General features: G+C 39.0%; 1 protein-coding gene across 6 annotated transcripts in view; it reads left to right on the forward strand.

Annotated features, from left to right (window-relative positions):
* The window catches only part of LOC126873711 (LIM domain-binding protein 2), a 134,575-nt gene that overhangs the window by 101,903 nt on the left and 8,963 nt on the right, over nucleotides 1-23,709 (forward strand). For 4 of the 6 annotated variants that reach the window (XM_050634876.1, XM_050634877.1, XM_050634872.1 and 1 more), the window contains one exon: nucleotides 9,405-9,498. In XM_050634876.1, the coding sequence (XP_050490833.1) occupies nucleotides 9,405-9,498 (94 nt within the window). The remainder of the gene's footprint in view (nucleotides 1-9,404; nucleotides 9,499-23,709) is intronic. The other 2 variants (XM_050634878.1, XM_050634875.1) reach the window with 1 other exon arrangement.

The following is a 23,709-nucleotide window of genomic DNA, read 5'->3' on the forward strand; positions in this document are numbered from 1 at the left end:
GCGAACCGGAGAAAACCGCGCGCGTTGCCCGCCGCGATGTGTGCCAACCATAAAAGAGCAATAATCAGCGTGCCACGCCGGTTCGCGTCGAACTCGGCCAGTGGCCATTGCTGGAAAAGTGAACGGTGTGCGCCTCACTCTGACGAAATCCTGATCACCGTCCGGGAAACAGAGCTAGCACGCTCTTTCTTTCTCGTCTCTACTCTCCTATTATCCCTTTATGCATCGTCATATATTTGTGTGTATACTTGCACGAACTTTTGCATTGCGCAACTAACACGTTGACTGTTACGCGAATTTGGTATATCTCGCTCTGTCAGCCAGATTACATTGAAATGTATCGTAGCATAATATTTAATTTTTGACAAATATACAAATTTCCATCTGGAGTCTTCCGCCTAGCTTCCAAACTAATTATCAGTAGCATTTTTAACGCTTTACCGACCGATAGCCGATTAATCAGTTTTTTGTCACTGACGCTCACCGACCGATAGCGTATTAATCGGCTGTTTGTCGCCGACAATCTTTCTCATTATTTGAGCAGTAATTTGTTATTTAGTACTAAGATACCTTGCTCAGTTGCGTCAGTTGCGTTGCTTTGTAAGCTCCCACAGTTTTATAGCAATTTGAAAAACGTACCGTTCGCGATGAACAAAAAGAATGGTATTGGAGAGTCTAAACCGAAACAGAGCCGGCGTCAGGGAGAATCTGCGCCCGAGATGCCGGTCGGACGTGCGTATGTTATTGAATCGCTAGCGGTCGGTGAAGTGTTAAAAATATTTTTGTATCGTATTACTCTTTTATAGTGTATTAGAAAATGTATGCTGTTGTTTGTAGGAAAAGGGGCGCCAAGAGGTTGCTTCTATGAAATTTTTGTTAAACAATGACGCAAACATTACCTGAAGATTCTTTGTGATTAGGTAGGAATTTCACTGCTGCTTTGTCAAACATATAACACTAAAGTTATTCAAACGTATTGAAACTACAGTGCACATTTAAATTTTTATCTGTATCATTTGTTCTACAGTTTGCCCAGCTACCTTTTTACATACCAATAATTAAATTACCAAGGCTGTTCGAACATTTCGTGACATACGTGAACGACGAATTCTTGCGAAATCTTGTCGAAGTAGTCAAAAACAGGAGATAAGTAGCTATCTTCTGGCAGAGGAGGATCGAGAAAGTCAATTATCGTCGAAGGTATCGCCACATCTTTCCTTTTGTCTCGTTCAATGAAATTATAGTTTCAATTATCGGTACGATTACTTGGCTCACGTTTGGGATCGATAAATACCTGTATCTACGTTCTTATCAGGTTTAGACGTTACGTAACAACGTGCGCCGATAAGCCGAACCTTGCGTTCTTCGTTCCAATTCCATGTAAAGAACTGTAGTATAGTGTTATATTTGGTATCTTATGTATTCCTGACCAGTCATAAGGAATATATTGTACACGTACAGTGGCTTACAAATGTATTAAACACTCGTCACCGAAAATTTGTTTGACGAGATAAATCTCGTTTGAAGGATTAATTAACGAAAGGCGGGTTTAATCAGTTCGATTTTCAAGAGTTTTAATTACAGAAACACAGAAGTATCGAGCAAGAAAGCTGTAACTGGGATGGGATTTAAAATTGTAACTATTGTGGACGAAGTTTGAACAACGGAAATTTGAAATAGAGAGCAGAACGGGGCAAGGAATGTCTCTATAAAAACGGAAGGAAGATCGTTACTTTAGGATTTATTGGCTCGTAGTTTTTATTGGAGAACAGCACACGCGCAGTTGGAAAAAAACGGTCTAAATGGATAAAACATATCCCGTGCTCACGCGGAACTATCGCAAATTGAACGGCAATTTATCCAGAAATTGTCAACGTTCACGATGTAAAATTTTCGTTACTCGAACACCTAATCTTTTTTATTTCCTTTTCGAGATAATGACTGGTAAGAACTTTATCATTAGATATTTCGAACATGTATTTCAAGTGTCACAAAATTCGAGCAAAATTGTCACGAAAAGCGAAAATTGATATGCTGGATTTTCCTAATTTCTTGTTGAAATGCACAGGCTCAGAAAGACGACATAAATAGTAGTAAATTCTAGGATATACTTTAAAAGAACAGAATTTACAACATCATCACTTTCCTTTCCCGTTTATAGAGCTGATTAGTGTGGTTTTTTAATGTCTTAATGACGATGTAAGAGTATAATGATAATTACTTCAGGAAATTATTGTAATTTGTCGGATCAGTGTCAAGATCAGCTATCGGTCGATTAATTCTCTTCGTTCTTTTACCACGCGAAAGACTCATATTCTGATGTAATCTCGTATAAAATGATCGCAATCGATATTCTTTGAGTAGATGAAAGCTCGATATCGAGACACTGGACTAGAATATCTTGTCGGCGAGGCTCGATGGAGCGGCACGAAAAATCTCAATCTAGGCCGCCAAGTTTCCACGTGCTCGCCACTTTTCGTTCATCCCCTCTCGTAGTCACGCTCCCATAAGAACGCTCATCCCCTGGGTACGCACATTCACACCACTGCCTTTCTATAACGTTTTGAGACGATTTTATCACTGATCTTTTGTCATATGGTACGCTTTCAATCCACTGGAATCAAATAATTTTATACTCACGCTAAACTCATCGAAACAATTAAACAATTACAGACACTCGGATGCAATAACGAATATTTTGATAGAAAAATAATGAAACTTTCTGTATGACTAGTAGTATTAATGAAAAACATGAAAAATTATTAAAACATACATAGTTGGTCAATTTTTATGCAACATATTTACTCACGGTATTATCACTCAATGAATTTCTAACAATGAAAGAAATCTTAGTAGTACCACAAATCCTTTATTTTCTAGATTCTAGATCACAACTTCCTCTTAACTTGGTTTTCACAATCTCCTTATAAGAACTTTCCAAAAGTACAATGAATTTCCTGCAACTTCTTATTCTCCGAGATAAAAAAACGTCATCTTAAAGACCGTCATTTTCCATACGTTACATTCAGAAAATGACCAATCAAGTGAACTTTCTAAAGAATCAAGACATTCAATATCACTTTAAGCACGAAGAAAACGTGTACTCACTGTAGGAAATGGTGTATTACTTCCCAAGGGAACTATATACTTTGAAAATCTCTTTGCTTCTTCAAAACCTAACACGCAGGAAAACATTTCTGAACGTACTGCCATTACTTTCGAATCAAACTTAGTTGCACATGTGCCTGGACACATTGTTTTTTAGTTATGGCGGCTCCGAATAATATTCGAACTTCGGAGTGTAACCTGTCTGTGAGTAAATCGTTCGGAAACTCGCGAGACAGGAATATTCGGATGTCCATCGGTAGTCGTAACCAGTATACGTGTGTATGTATGCGCGCGCGATTCTTCTATATATAGAGTTCGAAAGGGGGGCTGGCATGACTCCCCAAGCATTGATCGCAGTGCCACCCCATGAGCAACCCCTAATAACACCCTCTTCCTCCCTCCGTGGCAGACTCACCCTCGGCAGCCACCCTCCGGTCTGAACTGCGCCCTTTGCTAACCCAATCTGAGACCCGTGCAAGCAACGGCTCTCAACTGGCGGTTCCTGGACGTCGTTTCTACGGCCAGCTGGCCGGTCAGCTGATTCCTGCCGGCGTGCCGGGACGCCCATTAGCCGCGCCAACTAAACCTATTAACTCTCACGACCTGATAACGACCGCACCCCGCCGCAACTCCATCGAAAATCCCGCGACGACGATGTCGCGAATACCTGGCTGCTCGTTCGTGCCCGTTCGCGTTTCTGCCCTCAAGTTTTACTGGATACAGAGGGTGGAGCGGTGAATTGGGACATGTCCGATCGGGGAGTTGTAAACGGTTGGAAATGGATGAATGGTTTTGTGAGTGTCTCGTGTGTCGATGCATCGGATGGAGGAGGTTTTGTTGGTTTACTGTTGACTGCGTTGAAGGTTGCACTGATTTCTTCGTTAGTTTCTACCTCGAAGAGTAGTTTCGAATATGCTTCGTTGTAATTAATATGTAATTGAAAGACTAGGTGTTTAGGTATCCGAGATGGAGAATATGAACAATGGAAAATATCCCAAAGAGAGAATATTGAAATAGAAAATATTTTAGGTATTTCTCTATGCATCTTTATATCTTCAAAATTCGCCTAAATGCATAAAAAAATGCATACTCCACTCGTTCCAACATTTCTCTAATAAGACAATCCATCGCTCTTTTATACATCGTATTTCTCAGGAAATTCTAGGAAATACAAATTTGCATAAGCGTCCTTAGTCTAGTAATTAGATTCATCTGTTACCGCGTCCATATCTAACAAAGAAAAATGACCTGTCGCATACCGGGAACTGTCATGTACATTCTGATTTGCTCCGTATTAATAGATCAGGCCCCATATCGTATACACATATACAAATTGATCTTTCATGTAAAAGACGACAGATTCTTTACTACGTGTAATGTTTAAATTCACCATGACGCGACGTACGTGTTTTGGTCATATAAAGAAATTCTCTTACTTTGGCATGCTTGTGTCTCAAAGAAGGTTTCCTCTGATTCAGGCTGGAAACTGTGACACGCGCGCGACTAAAAGTTTTTCATTGAACGGATTGGTCCCGTATCGGGGGAACGATCTGTCACGATCGTTGGCCGGAGAGAAGAGGAAAAAATTCCGGGGAGCGAGCGAACGAAGCGAGCTGCCGGTGTGCCGTGCGACGAATTAATTAGTTCGATCGTGGCGGGCACGTCTTGAATGAGAGAGAACTGGTGCGCTCCACGCGAGCCGGTTTCGGATTATTGCACGCCTCTACACCGCCGCGTACGTGCCTCACGTGAAATTACGTTGTCGGCTAAATTAGCGCGTTTCGATTCTGTTTTATGCCGTGCTGCGAGCTGAATCTGTCAACGAGTTCTCAGTGTGCTGCCTGTTAAAAGAATCCATTACTCTGAAATCACTGTCTTTTGTATTCTCTTTTTTCCTGTAATACCTCGATAGAACATGGATCGAAAATTTCTGGATCATTCGGTTGATTCTTGAGCTATACGACTTCAGTTTTACACGACTTCTTTTTTTGTTTCCTTAGAAAGAATGAGTTTCTAGTATCCGTGCTGTTAAAAGAATCTATTACGTTGAAATTGTAAAGTTCTGCATTATTTTTTTTCTATTTTGACAAAAATTTCATTGATATATGAGTATAAAATCAATGACCTATATTTTTGAAGGTATAGAGATTTCGTGACGCGATGTAAATAAAATTTAAAAATACACGGCAAAAAATAATACGGTGATTGAGTTGAGCTTCGACCTATCGGTAACCGCATGTCTTTTATTATTAACCCCTCGTTTATTTATAAATAAATACATAACCTAGCACTTTTTAATATACGATCGATGTGTATTCGCACAGCTCGGATTAAAAAAAGCTGGGTAATTATAAACGAGCGTGTGTTAACCTTTCTTAACCTTACACTTTATCCTTAACCATTTCTCCTTCAGAAACCTGAAGTAATTTCATGGAAGAAAAAGGAAGAAGAATAGAGATATATATCTTTACGATTGTTCGCGATCCAGATGAATCAGAGACTCGAGTGGGACGAGAAATTTGTCGAGCGCGTCCCTGGTGAACCGTGCGCGACAGTAGGTTAGCCTTGCAACCCTTGAGCCTCGACCCTTCTGTGGTAAATTCACCCTGCTGTGTGTACACACACGTATACACGTATGAGGGACTGTGACGTGTCGTCAAGTCCCACGGCGGCGATTCTCCGGAGACTGCAAAGGCCAAGTTCTTTCTGGCACGATCGATCTTCGCACCGGCATTCAGCATCATCGTGTATCGTGCCTTGTTCGTGTCTCACTGGAACTTCGCCACTCTGTACCCTGTGCCCGATTTCGGATATTTATCGCTCGTTTTACTCTTTCCGCCAATCCACTCTCTAAAGAAGGAATTATTTTTGTCAAGGTCTGTTTGTTTTCTTAACACCATGGAACTTGATTCGAACGATCCTGTTTATTGTAAATCATCCCCTGTGATGGCGAATAGGGTAACGGTTATTTGTGTAAATTTAGCTAATTGTATTATGAAAAGTTTTATTTCTCTCTTTTTTCTGTAATATAAGATCATAAGAATTAGAGGATCGTCAGTTTTTTCTGCAATGTAGCGCTATAAATTCTTTTCTGTTGAGGTTATTGGATGTATGAACAGAGGCACGCGTGGATAAATTGTAAAGTAGAAAATATATTTTAATACAGAAGTGTAAGTACAAGTAGGAATATAATTTGAGCTGGTTCAGATCCGCACGCTGGCAGTGTTACCCTATAACTGAAAACCCCGAAGCCATCGTCGTCTGTTTACTGTCTATGGTCTGCCTTCGTCCCAGTCTATTGTCTCTACGCTGTCGATAGCTTCAGTGCTTGAGAAAACTAAAAAGGCCAGATGTAGAGTTTTCTTAGAAGTGGTGACCACTTCAACATTTTCTATACTGTAAAATTTTCTATAATATAGCGCCATAAATTCTTCCCAAATCTTTGCCAAAATTCAAACTAAACTTCTACCAGAAGACAATGTGTGATCGTTAACACGTTAAAAACATAAGATCTTCGTGGCGATGAGATGTTGAGGAAGTTAAAGTCGAGATGAAATCAGGTGACCGAATTATTTGATCGCGATGCGCTTCGATGTGTATTGCGGCTAACACGTGTAACTTTAGCGAGCGCGTGAACAGCGTTAATGGAGCGGTGCCGATATTAAAATCGATAACAATTCCGGAGAACGGTGGCCCGCTTGTCAGTAGCCCGCCGCCAGTCAGTCGAACGCTAATATTTTGATGCCACCAATCAATTGTCCGTATTACGAGCGGGCATTACAGCGCAAATTCAATTTCCAAGAATTAGTCTGTCGTTTCGCGGTGCTTTCCAATGCGCTATTGGCCGGCCAACGTTTTATGGAAAACCGATAAGATTCGCGTTTTGTGCTCAGAAACCCTTAAAACTAGATAGATCGTATATATGTATACAAGCTCACAAAAATATTATTTAGTACGTTAAACACAAAAGTATTTAAACGGTCAATTGTCCATTATATTAACAAGCCTCGATATTCAATGGGACCATCTTTAAATTATATTATGTTATACTTAAAACGATCATTCGTATTGCAAATTAATCTTTTACCAAGTAGATATTATAACTTCTATATACATTTTTAAATTGGCTACACATTCGGTCGTTTTATATAACACATCAATATGTGTTACAATTGTTACATAAAAGTTTTCTATGGTAAATGTTCAAGTACTTCCGTGGGATAATGTGCATGTATCTTGGTTTTCGATAATTATCAGGATTCAAGGGGAAAAGATTTTATATATGCTAATGACTACGTTGAATCGCGATCAGCGTGTACAGCAACCTTTGGAAAGATACTTCGTAGTCGTAAAGTTTCGACGAAGTTTAGACGATCACGAGCAACAAGACGCAACACAGAGAGTCGGTTCGCACTGACACAAGGGTGATCGATATCAGTGTAGCCAGTCGATTCGTGACCCTCGAAACACGCTGTTATCGCTGCTACAGTGCAACGGTCTTTCCTTTGTACAATCAACTCTTATATTCAATTAGAACTTTGCGTCTGATATGAGCACACATATATTCGTCTATGTTGCAACATCTAACCATGAATTTATTACTTTGCGAATATCTGAACGACGAAACGTTCTTCCTTGCAAGATCGATGTTTTCTCCTCGAAATCGGTTAACTTTTTCGCCACGAATTTTTCTTTTAACAGCGATCACGCTAGTATAATAATATAGACTACAAATTACATCAATCTCTTTATCTATGTTTTTTCATTTTTTCCTCGTGTTTCTATCTCTTCAAATATTTGTTTTCGGGATACTTTATTGATAGAAAGCGTGGAATATGCAAAAGGTGACAAAATTGTATCGAATATTCAAATTAATTATTTAAAAACTTTCCATATTTTATAGAAAGAGAAGGATAGGGTTAAGTATAGTTTTTAAAATTGAATGCATGATCTCATTTATCATAGAATCATACGTACCAGTAGATTTCAGTGAAATTATAATAAGTTATGGATCTTTTTAAAAGTTTTATCGGCTATTATTCTATAATGATTTCGTTAATCGTGCCAGTTAACCGAAGTTTCTTCAAAAGAATTAGTTTTGTAAACTGACAGCGCGTATCGAGATTTTAGTCCCGGTTTGAACGATCGCGGCACTAACAGGTGTTTGACACGCGTGCAGATCCAAGCAACCGAAAGACATGCACGAGCTTATTAAATTTGATTTACGCTGTTAGTTCGGTCACGATAGGCATGATCATGGATGCTATTCCGGGTTGCACGGTCGTTACAATTTTTTTTCAAATACTAACAGAATAATGGACGATTCAGTAGCACGTATACCTTTTCTCGTGTGTGGACATTTTTATTCTGTTTATATTAAAATATATAAACTAATGATAAATCGATACTCAAAAGATATTCTTGTGAATTCAATACATGTATATCACACGAAACTAAAATCGCTTATCAGTAATATATTAAAATTAAACATACAATTTGTCCAACTATTAGTAGCTTTAAATATTATTGCTAAAATTAATCTTCATAGACTCTGTATTAATTTTGAAGAATCTTTTCTATCCTATCTATTGTTAGACGCACAAACGAACTAAAAATAATGAACTGCTCCCTAACATTTAACGCTTACAGTTATCGATCTTTCTAGTGTATATTAACTTTAAAAGACAAATTTTATCGTATATCGTTACAATATTCTGCCATAGCTCTAATAATAAAACAATCTAATTAAATTACTTTTTATAAAAACAAGCAAGTGTCCGCGTTTTTTTGATCGATAATTTAAATCTCCCGCCTTAGCGCTACACTCAAAGTTCGAATGAAGCGATCAAGTTCGACGAACTTTCAGTGAAACATGATCGACGCGTGTCTCTGCTGTCTGTACGAAGTTTCGTGCTGAAACCACGTCATAGTTGCGTCTTAACGTAGTCCCAATTAGACGAGCGACCGAAGGTCCGTTCGATGCGATTAGTCGGGACTATTGGAAATCGGTTTCGAGGAGAACTCAGTATTCTTTTAGTCGGAATAACCGGGAAATAGAGTATGTGTGTTCGCGATTGTTGATCCCCCCTCGGTGAAAGTCGTAAGTTTGGTGGGCCGCGAATCTGTGCCACGTTCGACGTGTTTCGTCGATTCATTGGGCCGCTTCAGGCGGCTTACGAAAGTCCGACGATGCATGTTGAACTCCCTTCGGTCCACATGCATGCGACACGCGACCCACACCAGAGAACACACTGTACACAGCACACCTAACATGACCGATCGGTCTGATCTGACAGATCGTTGCCTGTCCCCAGGAGGCATACTCCGTACTTTGGCCAGCCGGACTACAGGCTCTACGAGTTGAACAAGAGGTTACAGCAGCGTACAGAGGTGAGTTTATTCTTTCTACCTTTTACTCTAATTTATTTATCTTGCAGCTGTAATTATAAGACTCGCCCCCATTGAACGGTCACGTTTCGTAAATTTATAACGAGACCACTGTTCATGAGTATTGGAACGAAATATTTTTTGTATACTATCGTACTATTTATTCCTACTGTAAAAGTTAAAAATAAGTAGATTACGAATTTTAGACTACGGCGAGAATGCAAAATTGCATAGAATGCGCATAATATGGAAAAATATGTAAAATATTCAATGTACCGTGGGTAAAACAATTTTCTAGCGAGTTTCTATCGTTTTAAATTATTCTCGAATTTGCATAAAAATCCTCAGTCTAATAATACACGAATACGCGATACCTTGCTGTTTGTAGCATTAGAAATACCAAATTAGCTAAAATGACTGGTTCCAGGATTTCTGTCTTAGCTATTATTAGAAATATATAGGAGGTCAAACGGGGGGTTTTCTAGAGACATTTCTAGTTTCGTGCATATTTCGTAGAGACAAAGAGTTCGCGTAAAGGTTAGGGAAGTTCATTAGTAGATACGGTAACCGATTAGACAGATGACTAGGTATTAACGGACGGGAAAACTATGCGGATGATTAATTGCTTTCCGTTTGTGCAACCTTGTTTCTGATCAGATTGAATTACGAACGAGCGGAGTACGCGTTCTAACATCGTACCTCGAGCGTGGTTTCCTTTTAAAAGCTGACACAATGATAGATCTATCTTGTTCGATCAATGTGTTTTTCTTTTCACCGTTTTTTTAATCCCATACATGGCAAAGAATAAAAAGAAGGAACATTTGTATTTTTATCGTATAAACTTCGACTGAGATTGGTTTGTCGAAACGACGAGCGTATTCATGATTTTAACCCTTAATGCTATCATAGATCGAAGTTCACTGCAATACGCAGTACAAATTTTACTTTAAAAGTGCCCATTAATTTGAGTAAATCAACGAAATTAAATCGTACTTGGAAATGTATTATAAATTCGTAGTCGGCTAATATTCCATGTACTAAATTGTTGAACCTTTTGATATGAAAGCTTCGAGCAACAAGCATACATCTGTCTTTTTCTCCCAATGAAAGATATTTTAAATATTGCAGCCGATATTGCTATTGCAAACTCTTCGATTAATAAAATTAAGCAAGTGGATTTCTGTTACTTTTTGTTATTCAATAGCAAATGAGAAATAGGAGAATTATTGCTTGCAGTAGTTGCAACGCTAAAACACGATTCGTACGAAGTGATAGCCTTTAAGGGGTAAATCGATGGAATTCGCGGAAACACGATGGGAGTCATACATGAATACGTGGCACGATTCCATGCATTATAAAATTTCCTGGCCCATACAACGCGGCTAGATAAACTTATTCTCCTTTCAGAGGTGCCTGATAATAGTGATAAGATACAATCCTCGTGAATCGTGGATTATCGTTGGCGCACATGTCTCGTTCCTGGACTATCGAGTTTTCCGTCGATTTCAGACAAGCTGGATTAATAGACTCTTTGTGGAGAGATCGCTCGACTTCATGCGATCTTCGCGGGCAATCGCCGTTTGGAATGTATCGAAGACGAATCGCGTCGTCGCTCTTCGCCCGCGATAGTCTACGGAAAGTTCGATAATCGATTAAATCATCGGCTTATTGCATCTTCGTCAATGGGAATTATATACGGTGTCCTATTATAAGCTAATCTGTTATTGGAAATATTTCGATCGAAATTTTCTTTCGGAAGTGAATCATGCCAGGATATAGGAAAGATGTTACTAGATGTTTTTAAGTGGAATCATATAATTGTTAATACCTTAATCGATGTAGTTTGTTATTTCCTGCTGAAAGTCGTCCAGTCTCAAAATAAATTACTAATTTGTTGTTTTTATTAATATTTTAATTTCAATGGCAATGATATTAATGTTGATTCTAATTTCAAAGTGGCACTAGTACAGTTCGTAGGATGTCTACGTTTCCTGATATCATAGATGAGATTTTTGTTCGAAGATGATAACAAATAACGAGATGAGTCGCGATATCATATCATATCACGTGTGATTTTATTGAAAAATTTTTCGAGTCAATTCAGCGTCTTTGGATACTTGATATTACACGAACATTTAAGCGAATTCGTTACGTTGGTTATGCAGCTTCACGAATTTTTGAACAAAGTAGCGTACGAAGTGGTATGGCTGAATTTGTCAAGCGGCTTTTTCTTCTATCCGGTATACTTTCCAAAATATTTCCGATAATGAATTAAAATCAGGCACTCTGTATCTGCTGATCTTGACAAAGTTAGGAGAAAAAGTTAGGGCGAGTAAAAACATGTGGAGACGCACGAAATTCTTCACGGGAGTGATATGAATCGAAGACTGGCTCCGAAGAAGTATAGAAACCACTTCGAATCGATTAACAACCCACGTCGAATTGATCACAGCGCATTTGTCGCGCTAAGAGGCACGCGAATGTTTTCCCGTCCTTCTTTTTGCGGTGAATCTCCAGGAGCCCCGTTTTTCTTTGGGCGAACAGTGATCAATGCGCCATTAGGACAAAGCACCGTGAAAAAAGAAGGAAGGAAAAGAGGCCGGGGTTAATGTGTCTTAATGAGCCACTGATACTTGAGCAGCGCGTTCATTAATCTCGGAGAACCAAACGGATACAACCGGTCTTCGCTTTCGAGATCTCGATATTATCGGTCCGTCACGTCGGTTTACGTTTGTCGCGTGGCAGCAATCAGCATAAAAACCTCGTTGCAATTAACCCCTTCGTTAGATTGAGCTGTCTACCTTTTTTTGCCGCTTTATACGTGTAAAAAAGTGCGATGCTTGATCGCCGTTGAAAGTAAATTCAAATAGAATTAAGGTGCCTGTCGTCAGACTGTTTTTAGTCTGAATCTTGGCCTGAATATTCGTTATAAACTGAGCCCTCCAGTAACCAAACTGATCGACCGTCGATTAACTCCACTTTTTATGAATTTTTAATTTCATTACATAAATACACGATTAACATTCGGTCGCCAAGAAACGAATCAACTTCTTTTCATCCCTTTTCACCTCACTTTCGTGCGTCTTTTCTACAATTATTATTAACATCCTTATTAAAATTATTATGATCTTATTTTCGATCTACTTTGTTTCATTTTTTAAATACCTTTACGAATCTTTCTATCGTTGTCTATCCAACTTCGAAGCGAGTAGTTCATTCGAACAAGCCACAAATATTAATTCCTCTGGATGATGCTCAATTTCGGCTATATGCTCCCGAAGTTCGTTTCGCTCCGTTCAGCTGTCTAATTCACGAGGAACCTAATTTCTCCTTTGTATACTCTACGACCTTGACCAGTCAGTATTGAATAAAATATCATCGTAGCTCGGTAGAGAGCATCGGTAGATGATGATCGAGTCGAGGAAAGTCATTAGTCACTCGAAAGCTCGATCATTATTAGCTGGCCGAGCATCAAGGCTATCCAAATGTTTATCTATCATTTATTAAGCCTGCGGATAATTTTGCTCGACTCTGGCCCACATACGCCCGTGCCGCTTCTCTTCTTCTAACTTCCCTTGATTTTCTTTTTTACTCACAATCCTTTTTTGGCCTCGCTCGGTTCTCTCCCCGCCAACTCTCTTCTTCTTTCTTCGCGTCATTCGTTCATCCAGCTGGTTGTTCACTCTCGGTCACTCATTCGCGAACTCGAGCAAACGACGTGGCGTGTCCCTGCCTCATAAATCATGTTTTCTCGCGTTATCGTCAGATCTCGAGCGTGTCAGCGTGCGTGTGCACGGTTCACCACTGTTTCTTCGCCGACTTCCGTCAGGCCCGTGCGAACCCTGGTCTGGCGCCCTACGTTTCATTCCTACAGCCACTCTCTCGTTTCTTGGCGATCCGTCCACGCATTTGTCACTCGGACATGCCCCTCCCGGGACCAACAATCTGCCAACGAAGGCGCATGGTGCATTACAACACTTCGACTTCTATTTTTCGTGATTTCATTAACCCATTAAGGATCGAGTAGTGTAATAACGTGAAAAATTTTACTGGAACGTTATTGAGAGAATATAAATTATTGTTTCGTCGGGGTACAAAAATCTATTAGAAATACACAAATTGGTGGCACGAAAGAAGTTCTATAATTTGAGGAAAATATATTTAATGATATTCCAAAATATATTCGTATAGCGCACATAATATATTTATAGGAATTTCAATGAATGTCCGAACACTTTCGCGATTCACTGTATATTCTGTGTAACAGTCGAGGATTCTCGAAAACGAAGAGATACTGGTGAAAATGTAAAGATCGAGATAAAGCGCGAGTGGATCTTTAGTCGAGCATCTGTTCGCGTACGTCACTGCGAAGTTTGCCGTAGTTTCGCCTACGTTGGGGTTAGATTCGTGTCGAGAGGGTGTCAGGGGGTTGGTTTGCACGGAGCGAGAAGGAGTGAGCCCGGTTGAGCCGGTAGAAACGAGGGAAAGGGCGTAGGACGCGGGGCGAATTAAAATCAGCATCTACGCTGACTCGGTTATTCTCTATCCTCTTTGTCCCGATTTTCTCCTTTTCCTACTAGGTTCCCTCAAGATAGAATATTCAGATTCACGAATGTTCACGCGAACAAATAACGAAGTATCGAAATCGTTCGATATATTATGGCAAAAAATCGTTCGGCCTATCATCGGTTTCACCATTAATTCCATCTCAAATGTTTTGGACTCTGCGAGCTACGCTCCCACCGCACCGTGCTCTATCCGATTGCGCTATAAGCTTCTTTCAAGCTTATGTTTCGACGTTCGGAAACAGTAGATTTGAGAATTAATTTGTGAATGTCTTTAGACCGTCAGGCGAATCGATACTAATTTTACTATTGCAACTATTTCATTAAAGAAAAATCCAAGCATACTGAAATATCCATTCAATAAATATATTAGCAACATCGTGGTACAGCAGAGCGAAGATTTGCAGTAAAAATAAAAGACGCGCTTTTGTTCATTTGATCGCTTACATTACTATTTATAGATTTAGAAGGAGAATAATTTTGTAAAAATACTTCGCTCTCTTTAAATACATGTTAGATGGTATTTACACTTTAGCGCGAAAGTCTTGGGACACCTCAATATCTAATTATTAAATTATGTATTTTAATATTTACGTATGTTTGCGGTTTTACGATCATGGTTCTATCTAATGACAGCTCCAAAATCTGAAATGAATTATTCTATCACCTAGAACTTTCTTCGTCGTATCTTGAATAAAATTCACGTTCTTTTGTATTAAGACAACCTTCTTTCTTTCATTTTTGCATCTTAAAACTGGCTTACCATTTCAATTGGTTAATTCATTTTATTCGAAGGCTTTTTCAATTGAAACGTTGCATTTACACAAGCAATAGTTTGCGATATCCGCCGAATTCCGCCTCGATCTGGTAGTACGCGATATTATTTATTTACAATTACTCAACTATTGGCGTTTCACGTTGCTACGAATCAGCCTTATTTTTGTAACGGTGAGGTAAATTTCATCGGTTTTGATCAAATTTCTAATTAGCATCAGCCGAATTTCCAGTGAAATTCGATCGTCGAACTGGAGAATCGCGAAATAATTGCGAAATCCCAGCGCAACCTCGGCCAAGAGGTTTAGGTTGCGATTATTCGCAATTTTTTTTTTTTTTTTGCTCCCCCTTCCATGACTGTGCGGAAGCTCTAATCTCAACATATAGAGAAATATTGCACGCATTCCGCTTCACCGTGTTGAAACTGCAGAGCATTTCTTTCCTGACCGAGCTTCGTCACGTTGCATGGAATAAAATTCGCCCAGGTCTTCCCTCTTCGTTAGCCACGTCAAAAATACCAGATTTGCCTTCTTTTTCTTAATTTTCCTGACAATAGAACATGCGTCTTTCGGTTTTTGGAAATTTATTTTAGTTTACTTAAGCAATTATTCATATTTGGAAACGCTATTTTTTACGTAAACGACCTTTGAGGTAAAAAATATCTAATCAGTTAATAACTATAAACTCCTTGTAGGAATTGTAAAATATTTCATACGCATTTTGTTATAGTCTGAGAAAACACAGCGTAATTTTTGTTATCACATCTGACTCAGACGTAGAAATTTAAAAATATATTTTAAAAGCGTTCAACAAATGAAATATCGACTTTTTGATCCCTCTAAATGGAAATATTTTTACGATAGACAATGATATACACAAAATGAAACTTGCGAAGCGACTTCATCGACAGACAAGAAAAGATTTCCAACGACGATTTGTTCGAAGCGACCGGAAGTTGTACATGCTTTCTCCTTTCAATACTTTCTCGTGGCGTTATTTTCTTCACAAAGCTAAATTCGAGTACCTGTGCTCTTCGAACGGAATTCTATTTTTAATTACCCAAAACAAATGGTCTGCTATCATTCGTATCAACAAACCATTCTCTGTTACTGTATTTTTTTATCGATAATGCGTTGAGCTTAAAAGTTTTAATCACCGGTAAAAGCGTTCGTTATTTGGAAATTTTTAATAGAAAATCGCGTGTGCGCGCCGAGGAACTTTTGAACTTTTTCCATTGTAGCGCATGCCGAAGGAAATAAAACTAAATTCGATAAACGTCAGGTCCGGCGAACGAATAGCAAATTGAAACTGTAATTAAATAGAATCTCTCCCCCTCTACGCGCGGTATCCGGTGTATTTTTTGAAAATCCATATGCAAGTCGTTGCGTGTCGATTGATTGTTTAATTGCTTGTGGACAAAATTTATTTGTCGCTCCTGTCAAATAGATAATGTACGCTGTGTTGCGCAAGCTATTCATCGTCGTACAATTACCCCGACTGTAATTCTATTTGGAAGTATCATCTTGCAATTTTGCATGTATTACTTTATTTTAAAAATATCTCTATATTTTTATATTTTTTTCAACCGTGATAGTCAATTCTCTTTACAATGCTAGCGAGATTTTAAAATGTTTCAATAAAAACTTCCTGTAAGTGTTTGTATACTTTTGCGAGCATTTCGCGGGCGAAATAATTTTCGAACGATACCGTGACTGATCGAATTCCGATTATAATTGTAGAAATGCTGCAGATTTGTAATTTCGTGACATATCGTCGAGATCAGGACATCCATTTTCATCGGTGCACTTTGACGAATACGAAACACATTATCTGCCATAGGATACAACGCTTTTTCATCGTGACAGATGACATCTACATTCACCTTCGCGTGTTTCATACGCGGAAGTCGTTCCACTTCCCCACATTTTTTGTCCTCGCCAAAATAATCGTATTTCGTCAGGCTAGCGTGACCCCTCAAGACACGTCCAGCTAGCAAGAAAAATGATTTCGTCTATTTCGTAATAACAATTCCGCAGCAACTTTCATCTCGTTCGTCCAACAATATTTCGATATAATTAACGTATATATTTAATTAAAAAAAAGTAAATACATTTGTCAATTACATACTAGTTTGTTTTATATAAAACAACAAGAATTTAATAAGTATAATAGCGTAATTTTGATTTTACAATGATCAAACTGTATCAAGTCTGTCGAATCATAATTTGATTACAAATATCAAATGTTTTGTCAAGGATTCATTTCATCTGCAGCGATTCAATACGCGACGAGCAACATTATTGCGAAGGAAATTGTGAAAACTCGGGGATTTCACAATATTTCGCGATATTTCCTGTCGGACCTGATAATTTTTCCAAGGGGGCGGGAAAAAAGCACGCGTTGTAATATCGGGAAAAGCGAGGTGAAATTTTTAATAATGTCCAAGTCGTGGCTCGAAATTTCTAATTTGAAAACAAGCTCGGCCGCCACGGTAGCATTCGTATGGCGACTAAACATCACGGACGCCGGTATTCATCGTGAAAATCTATATTGCACAGGCCTGCAATTTTTTTTTACCTTTGCCGCGCCCGCGCTCTCTATCTCCGTCCTCGTTCCGGCGTCGCATCGAAACAGACGAAATCACGTAAATCTCCGATAATAAAGCTCTGATGAGAAATTCCATGCTCGATGACTCGTTTCGTGAAACACGGCGATCCTGCTGTGCGTCCCTTCAAACTTCGCATCGTGATGTTTCGTTGAATTCGCGAGAGCCTTCCAAACAAGCCGTATGTCCGTTGAACATCGCGCGGGAATTCTAATTTCGCAAATTTCACGCGAGATCGAGAAGAAAATAGTAACAGGAGGGATAACCGGAATATTAATTCATCGTCGATAAAATTTTCAGGAAATGGAAAGCTTATGGAAGGCCCAACCATCCGTGAACCGTTCGTTATTTATTCTCATCGACTAATTGCTGCTCACGTTCTCGAATACTGGCATGCTTGTTCATGTTTTTGGTAAAAAATCATGCGTAACGTTCGATCGAATTCCGAGTTTACGCGGTTCATCGAGGCGGATGAACGACGAGCGAAATGAAAAGCTCGTATACGACAGAAAGAGATAAATTAACAGTGTTTGATACAACGATAGCGTTGTTTTGATCGAAGGAAAGAAACACATTTGTTCATGAAAGTATTTGAACACCTACCGTGGAAAATTTTCATGTCTATATCGTATGTATGTGTTACGTGAAACATTTAAAAATTTCATTGATACTGCAGCCAGACATGACTGTCGTAGTTGGAGTCGTCATATTTGAAATCGATCCGAAAATAAATGCGCAAGTTACAAGATAGTTATTTCAACCATATATTTAGCACAAAATTAGCAGGTATAAATCGTGATAAATGTTAGATATGATTCCTCTACATATTGATGTTAATTAATATAATGGATAGTTGATCGTTCAAATATCTTGTAATTTCTATATATATAGATATAGATATATATATATATTTTCAGATCTGTTTCAAGCTTTATCACTATAATGATGATAGATCGTGTCTCATAACAGTGCTAATGAAATTTAGACACACGTAATATATTCATAGAAGGTGTCTACAAGTGTTGGAATACTTTCGCGAGCCTCTAATTTTGAAGACGAATCGCACGGTCAAAAAGGACTCGGAAATTGGAAACGGAGAAAAACATTATTCCAGTTGTTCTTCCTGAACATATCCTTCGAACGATGCTGTTTTTCCTCCTCTCTGGATCGTCAGGTACACGTAAGTAAAGGGCGGCTCTGATGTTTACATAAAACTTTTCCCACTATGCCGCGGGAGGGAGAGAAAGTGATGGAACGTAGAAAAACCAGTGGGAAGGAGGAAAAAATAAGAAGATACGAAAGAATAGGTACGGGCCTGTAAACGCTTTGCAAATTTTTCTTCCCGACTCGCGTCGAAAATTACTCTGCAACACTGTTCAAAAGGTGTTTTGTAAATTAACCGAAGGACAGGACCAGGACATTTATGCAAGATGATTGATTTGTATTTTATCGACGAAGAATTCAAGGTGATGATGTGTTCCATTAGATAATTAGACACTAGGCCTTATGATCATTATTCTCAAGAAATATTACACAGGATTCATACGCACTTATTTCAAAAACTGTTTCTACGTGAATTCGAAGATCGTTTCGTTGGTTTTGTGCTTCGACGTTACTTGTTGGAGAAAAGCAAGTATTTCAGTATAAAATGGTCGTAGAAGGGAATAACTCGATAAATTTAAGTTTTTTGAAAATACGCGGTAAATCAGCGATGTTTTGTAAGAAACGTAGAAAGAATAACGTAGCGGTTACGTTAATTTGTCTCGATTGACATTAACCTACATAGCTAATGTTCTTAATATTTTTTATACATTTAAGAAAGTATCAGTAACGCATAATTTTTTTTTACTTAAGGCATATTTCTTATTTGGGATTAGTTGATAGAATATCGTATAATAAGTTTCTTCTAAGAAGAACACTTGTCGTTTCTTCTCCCTGTGCCTTTCGTTAGTAATCCATTTCAAACAATCTTAAAAAATGGACCAATAATATTATCTACGGAGACGAACTTTTCAATTGCGAAACACCTATTCCGGTGCTTTCGTTCGAGTCGCGGAGCGAAAATAACGCGGAGAAATTCATGCAATTATTCATCAACGCATCCGCTGGCTGTCCCGCGCATCGTTCATTCCGAAAAATATTATCTCGTAGAAAATATTCGCATCGATCAGTAGTAGTAGAGAGAGGGAGAGAGAGAGAGAGAGAGAGAGAGGAAGAAAGCCGAAAAGACAAGAAAAGAGAAGAGAGTAGTAGCGGAGAAGAGAAAAGAGAGAGAGAGAGAGAGAGAAGCAAAGAACGTTCAGCCGAAGGAAAGGAAAAGAAGAGAAGAGCATCGAGGATCGGGGAGGGAAGGTTGAGAACCTCTATGGGAGCCTGGGTAATAAAATGAGGGCCCCTGCTCTCCCCCGGGGGTGGGGCCCCCTCGATAACCCATATTGTACCCCCCATCCCCTGGTTCTCCCTCCCAGGCTCGCCCCTCTCGCCGCCGCCCCGGGCCGTATATACTCCGATCGGCCGGAAGAGTTTTGTCCCAGGCCGACTGTCCAGAGAGAAATCTCTCCGTATCTATCCCCGGCCTAACCGGTGCTACGAAATTTTTCAAAAATGATGGGCGTGATCCCAGGAATTTTCTCGAATTTTCGATATAGTTATCCGCGCGATGCGTCTACGTTTTCACGGTTGAAACGATTTTCGTAAGAAAATGGAGAGGTGGAGCGCGCCGACAATACTTTCCCGCCGGCGTATATACACGATCATATACCACCCCTAGTCTCCCCACACCCCCCTAACAACAGTAGGGTGGTACAGTCCGGGTGAAAAGCCAACGGCAACCCCGGCGCAGTACAGGCTGCACAAAGAGCGACGCCCTGCCAGGCGAAAAATGGAAGGGAAAAAATGCAGCCTGGAGAGAGGAACGAGAGAAAAAGAGAGAGAGAGAGATAGAAAGAAAGAAAGAAAGAAAGAAAGAAAGAAAGAAAGAGAGACACGCACAGAGTGAGAGCAGGGGTGTAGAAGAGAGGGAGAAATTATTGGTGGTGAATCGTTTCTAGGACGAGGATCGGGAACGATTCGGATAATACAAGGTGCCGGCTATTTTCCCTCTTATTTTCTGTTTTCTATTTTTTCCAGCTTTTCTCTTTTCCTCCCTCTCCCCCCTTCTTCTACATTTGATTTCTTATATTATACATGGTGAATATATTTGAAAATTGTCGGAGTTGTTGCAGAGAGATGGGATAGGAAGGTGGAAAATTAAAAGAACGGACAAGACACGGCGTCGTGTAAGACATATCGGTAAATCGATGACAGCAGAAGTATTTATTCATCCACGATGACAATTTTAAAATAGATCGTAGGTACCTGCTAACGTTAGAATTATGCCGGATTCTTTCTCATTTTCGAACTGAAATTTTCGAAGTGCAATTGGGGAGATTCGGAACGACGATTCACCTTTCGTTAGGGTCTTTCTACTGTTTCTCTTTTATTTCTTTTCTCTTAGTTCTCCTACAGTGTATCCACTTTCTTCCTCGTCGCGATGACTCTAAGTCTTTTGAAACTTTGCTGATTTGTGAAGAGGTTCCGTATAAATATCGGATACCTTTTAGTTTCGTTGCGACTCTGATTTCCGTATAAAATTTCGAGTTTTCTAAAAGTGGTTCTCTTTGTTATTGATAATACGTTATTATCATAAAGTTGATCAGTATACATAGATACGTAGAACACAGGAAAAAGACATAAGTCTATCTTTATCGGTTTTCTAATTTCGATGCTACTTGATGGCTATGGGGGAACATTCTAATATACTTACTATGATTGGAGAAGATACTTGTTAGATCCAAAGATAGAAACACTTTTTAGGGATAGCTGATAAATCTACGAAGTTCCTTAACAAAGAAAAGGTATAACGTAACGAGGATCAATATTTTTTTAATGTCCAGAGAAGTGACAAAGATAAAGGTCTCCTATAGTATATGCGATACGAACATAATAGTTTTTTTACAGTAAACGCTCAAATACTTTCGTGATCCAGTGAAAATTTTGTCGAAAGTAGGAGAAATGTAAAAACGTAACGAACGAGAGTTCGAGTCTGAATTCACAAAACCTAACTTAATTTCTATTTTATTTGGATTTTCGGGTTGTCCGGCTTTTCCGGTTCGTTTCCCTGTCGACTCGGTTATTACGATGCAACGACGTCCCGGATTTTCACGTTTTTTCCTCTTGTTCCTCTCTCTTTCTCTCTGCGCCAGGATTACTTCGGCCTGGACAAATTGAATTTAACTCCGGCTAATACGCCGGCCAAAAGAGCGCGTATTACGCTGCTTTGTCCAGGCACATCGTGGAAATCAGCGATGATTTGTGTGTCTCCGGCGCCGCGACGCATTTTCCTCCTTTTTTCCTCACCGACAGAGGATCGAGATTGAATTTCTTGCCCGTTGTCGCGCTTTTCTCCGGCTATCGCTGCGATTTTTTGCTCCGTCCACACACGTACCATCCCCAGTTCCCGTGTTTCGAAAATCGATCCAAACAACTTGTCATAATACCTAGATACGGTTTCCAGCCCCATTGCGAGTCTCACGATTATTTTTAACCCTCAAACGATTTTTTTTTGAAAATAATAAAGCATTTCGAAATTCTCAGTACATATTTCATTTTCTTTCTTTAAATTTCGAGTAAAATACATAGGCAAATGGCAAATTACTTGCCGTGAAAATACAATAAATTACATGGCTCGTTGACTGCACAGGATATTTTCAATCTTTCCAGACAAATTGCACGAATGAAAATAAGGAAAAATATACCCTTTAAAACGCTTTATTAGAAAATTATAAGCAAATATTGAAGCCAGCGCGAAATACATGTATTAGGCGTGGAATTTGTCATTACAGGATATGAAAGGGACTCTGTAGTACGATATTGGAAGCAACTACGCGTAAAGATTCTTAAGAAATTCGAAATATAGAAACTTTGTACTACATCGATGTCAAATCTGTATGGATGTATTACGACGATATTTTGATGTGGAAATTTAAATATTTTAACTAGTCGCCATTATTTATAATATAAATATGTAAAGTGCATACACGATCGATCTTTCATATTTCGTAACGTAGAGCATTTCAAATTGCGTTTAATATTTGTTTGTAACATTATAATAAAAGATGCATCTACAGCCATTATTTTTCTTCTTTTTTTCCATCTTTTTTTTTATTGGCGATATTCTAAATTTAGAGGGATATGCCCACTATATATATTCACTGGCTATGGACAATACTTATAATTAGACATTCGTATTATAGTGTCAAGAGACGGAGAGGAAGATTATAAAATAAAGATTAGTCTATTTCCAGACAAGTGTACTATTTTTCCATGTACTTTGTGATTTGACGCTTAAATACGTTAAAACGAGAACGCCGTATATTTAAATTTTAATTAAACGAAAATTGCATTGCAAAGGATTGAACAAATGGAGGTAAATTTGACCGCGAGATTACGGAGGTCTCGTACTTCCTCAGGATTTTTCTACCAAAAATTAATAGTGAAATTGTTCCTTTTTTCTTCTGTACTCGTCTTTTGGGAATTCTTTTTTAACGCAGTGGAAGATGCTCGCGGGAATGTTGATTTTGGTGTGCGTATATCAATTAGAAGAAGATTTACACGCTACAGGCGTGCGAAATGTAGAATTATACTAAAAACATGGTCGATTCTTAAACCGCGCGACGATCGATTCTACCGCCGGAGAAAGGTGATTTAGCGAGGAAATTGTACATTGTCAACTATCGATTCGGCATAGAATCTAACGTTAAATATCGTTGCATTATTTCTGCAAAAGTAATTCAGCTTTAACCTTCCATCAAACTCCGTGAGCCTTTCTAGTCGAAGTTTCCAGTTGTGGATCGGTCAAGTTTTCACGAATTTCTCGGTTGTTCGGTTCACCAATAAGATTCGAGAATTCGAAACTTGCGGACGAGTGTTTTACTTACGTTGTTCTTTGCGGCTTGTTGTTTTTAGTGATTTGCGCGGGCACGAGTTCGCGTTACGTATCGATCTAACTTCCGCGTAGAGAGAATTCTGGAGGTACGGCACTTTTGATTAAAATTTTCAAAAAGTTGCCAAAGGCGAGCAAACTATTTTTTGAGGGAAGGGGGCAAATAGTTACGCGTTAGCTTTTTCTGTAAAATATATAGTTAAAAGCTTGCACGATTTCTTTGATGCAAGTTTTATACTTTCCACTATTACTGGATATTCTTTGGTCGAAAGTGTAACAAACTTATT

This window comes from Bombus huntii, chromosome 15 (assembly GCF_024542735.1).
Source record: "Bombus huntii isolate Logan2020A chromosome 15, iyBomHunt1.1, whole genome shotgun sequence".
NCBI classification, from domain to species: Eukaryota; Metazoa; Arthropoda; class Insecta; order Hymenoptera; family Apidae; genus Bombus; species Bombus huntii.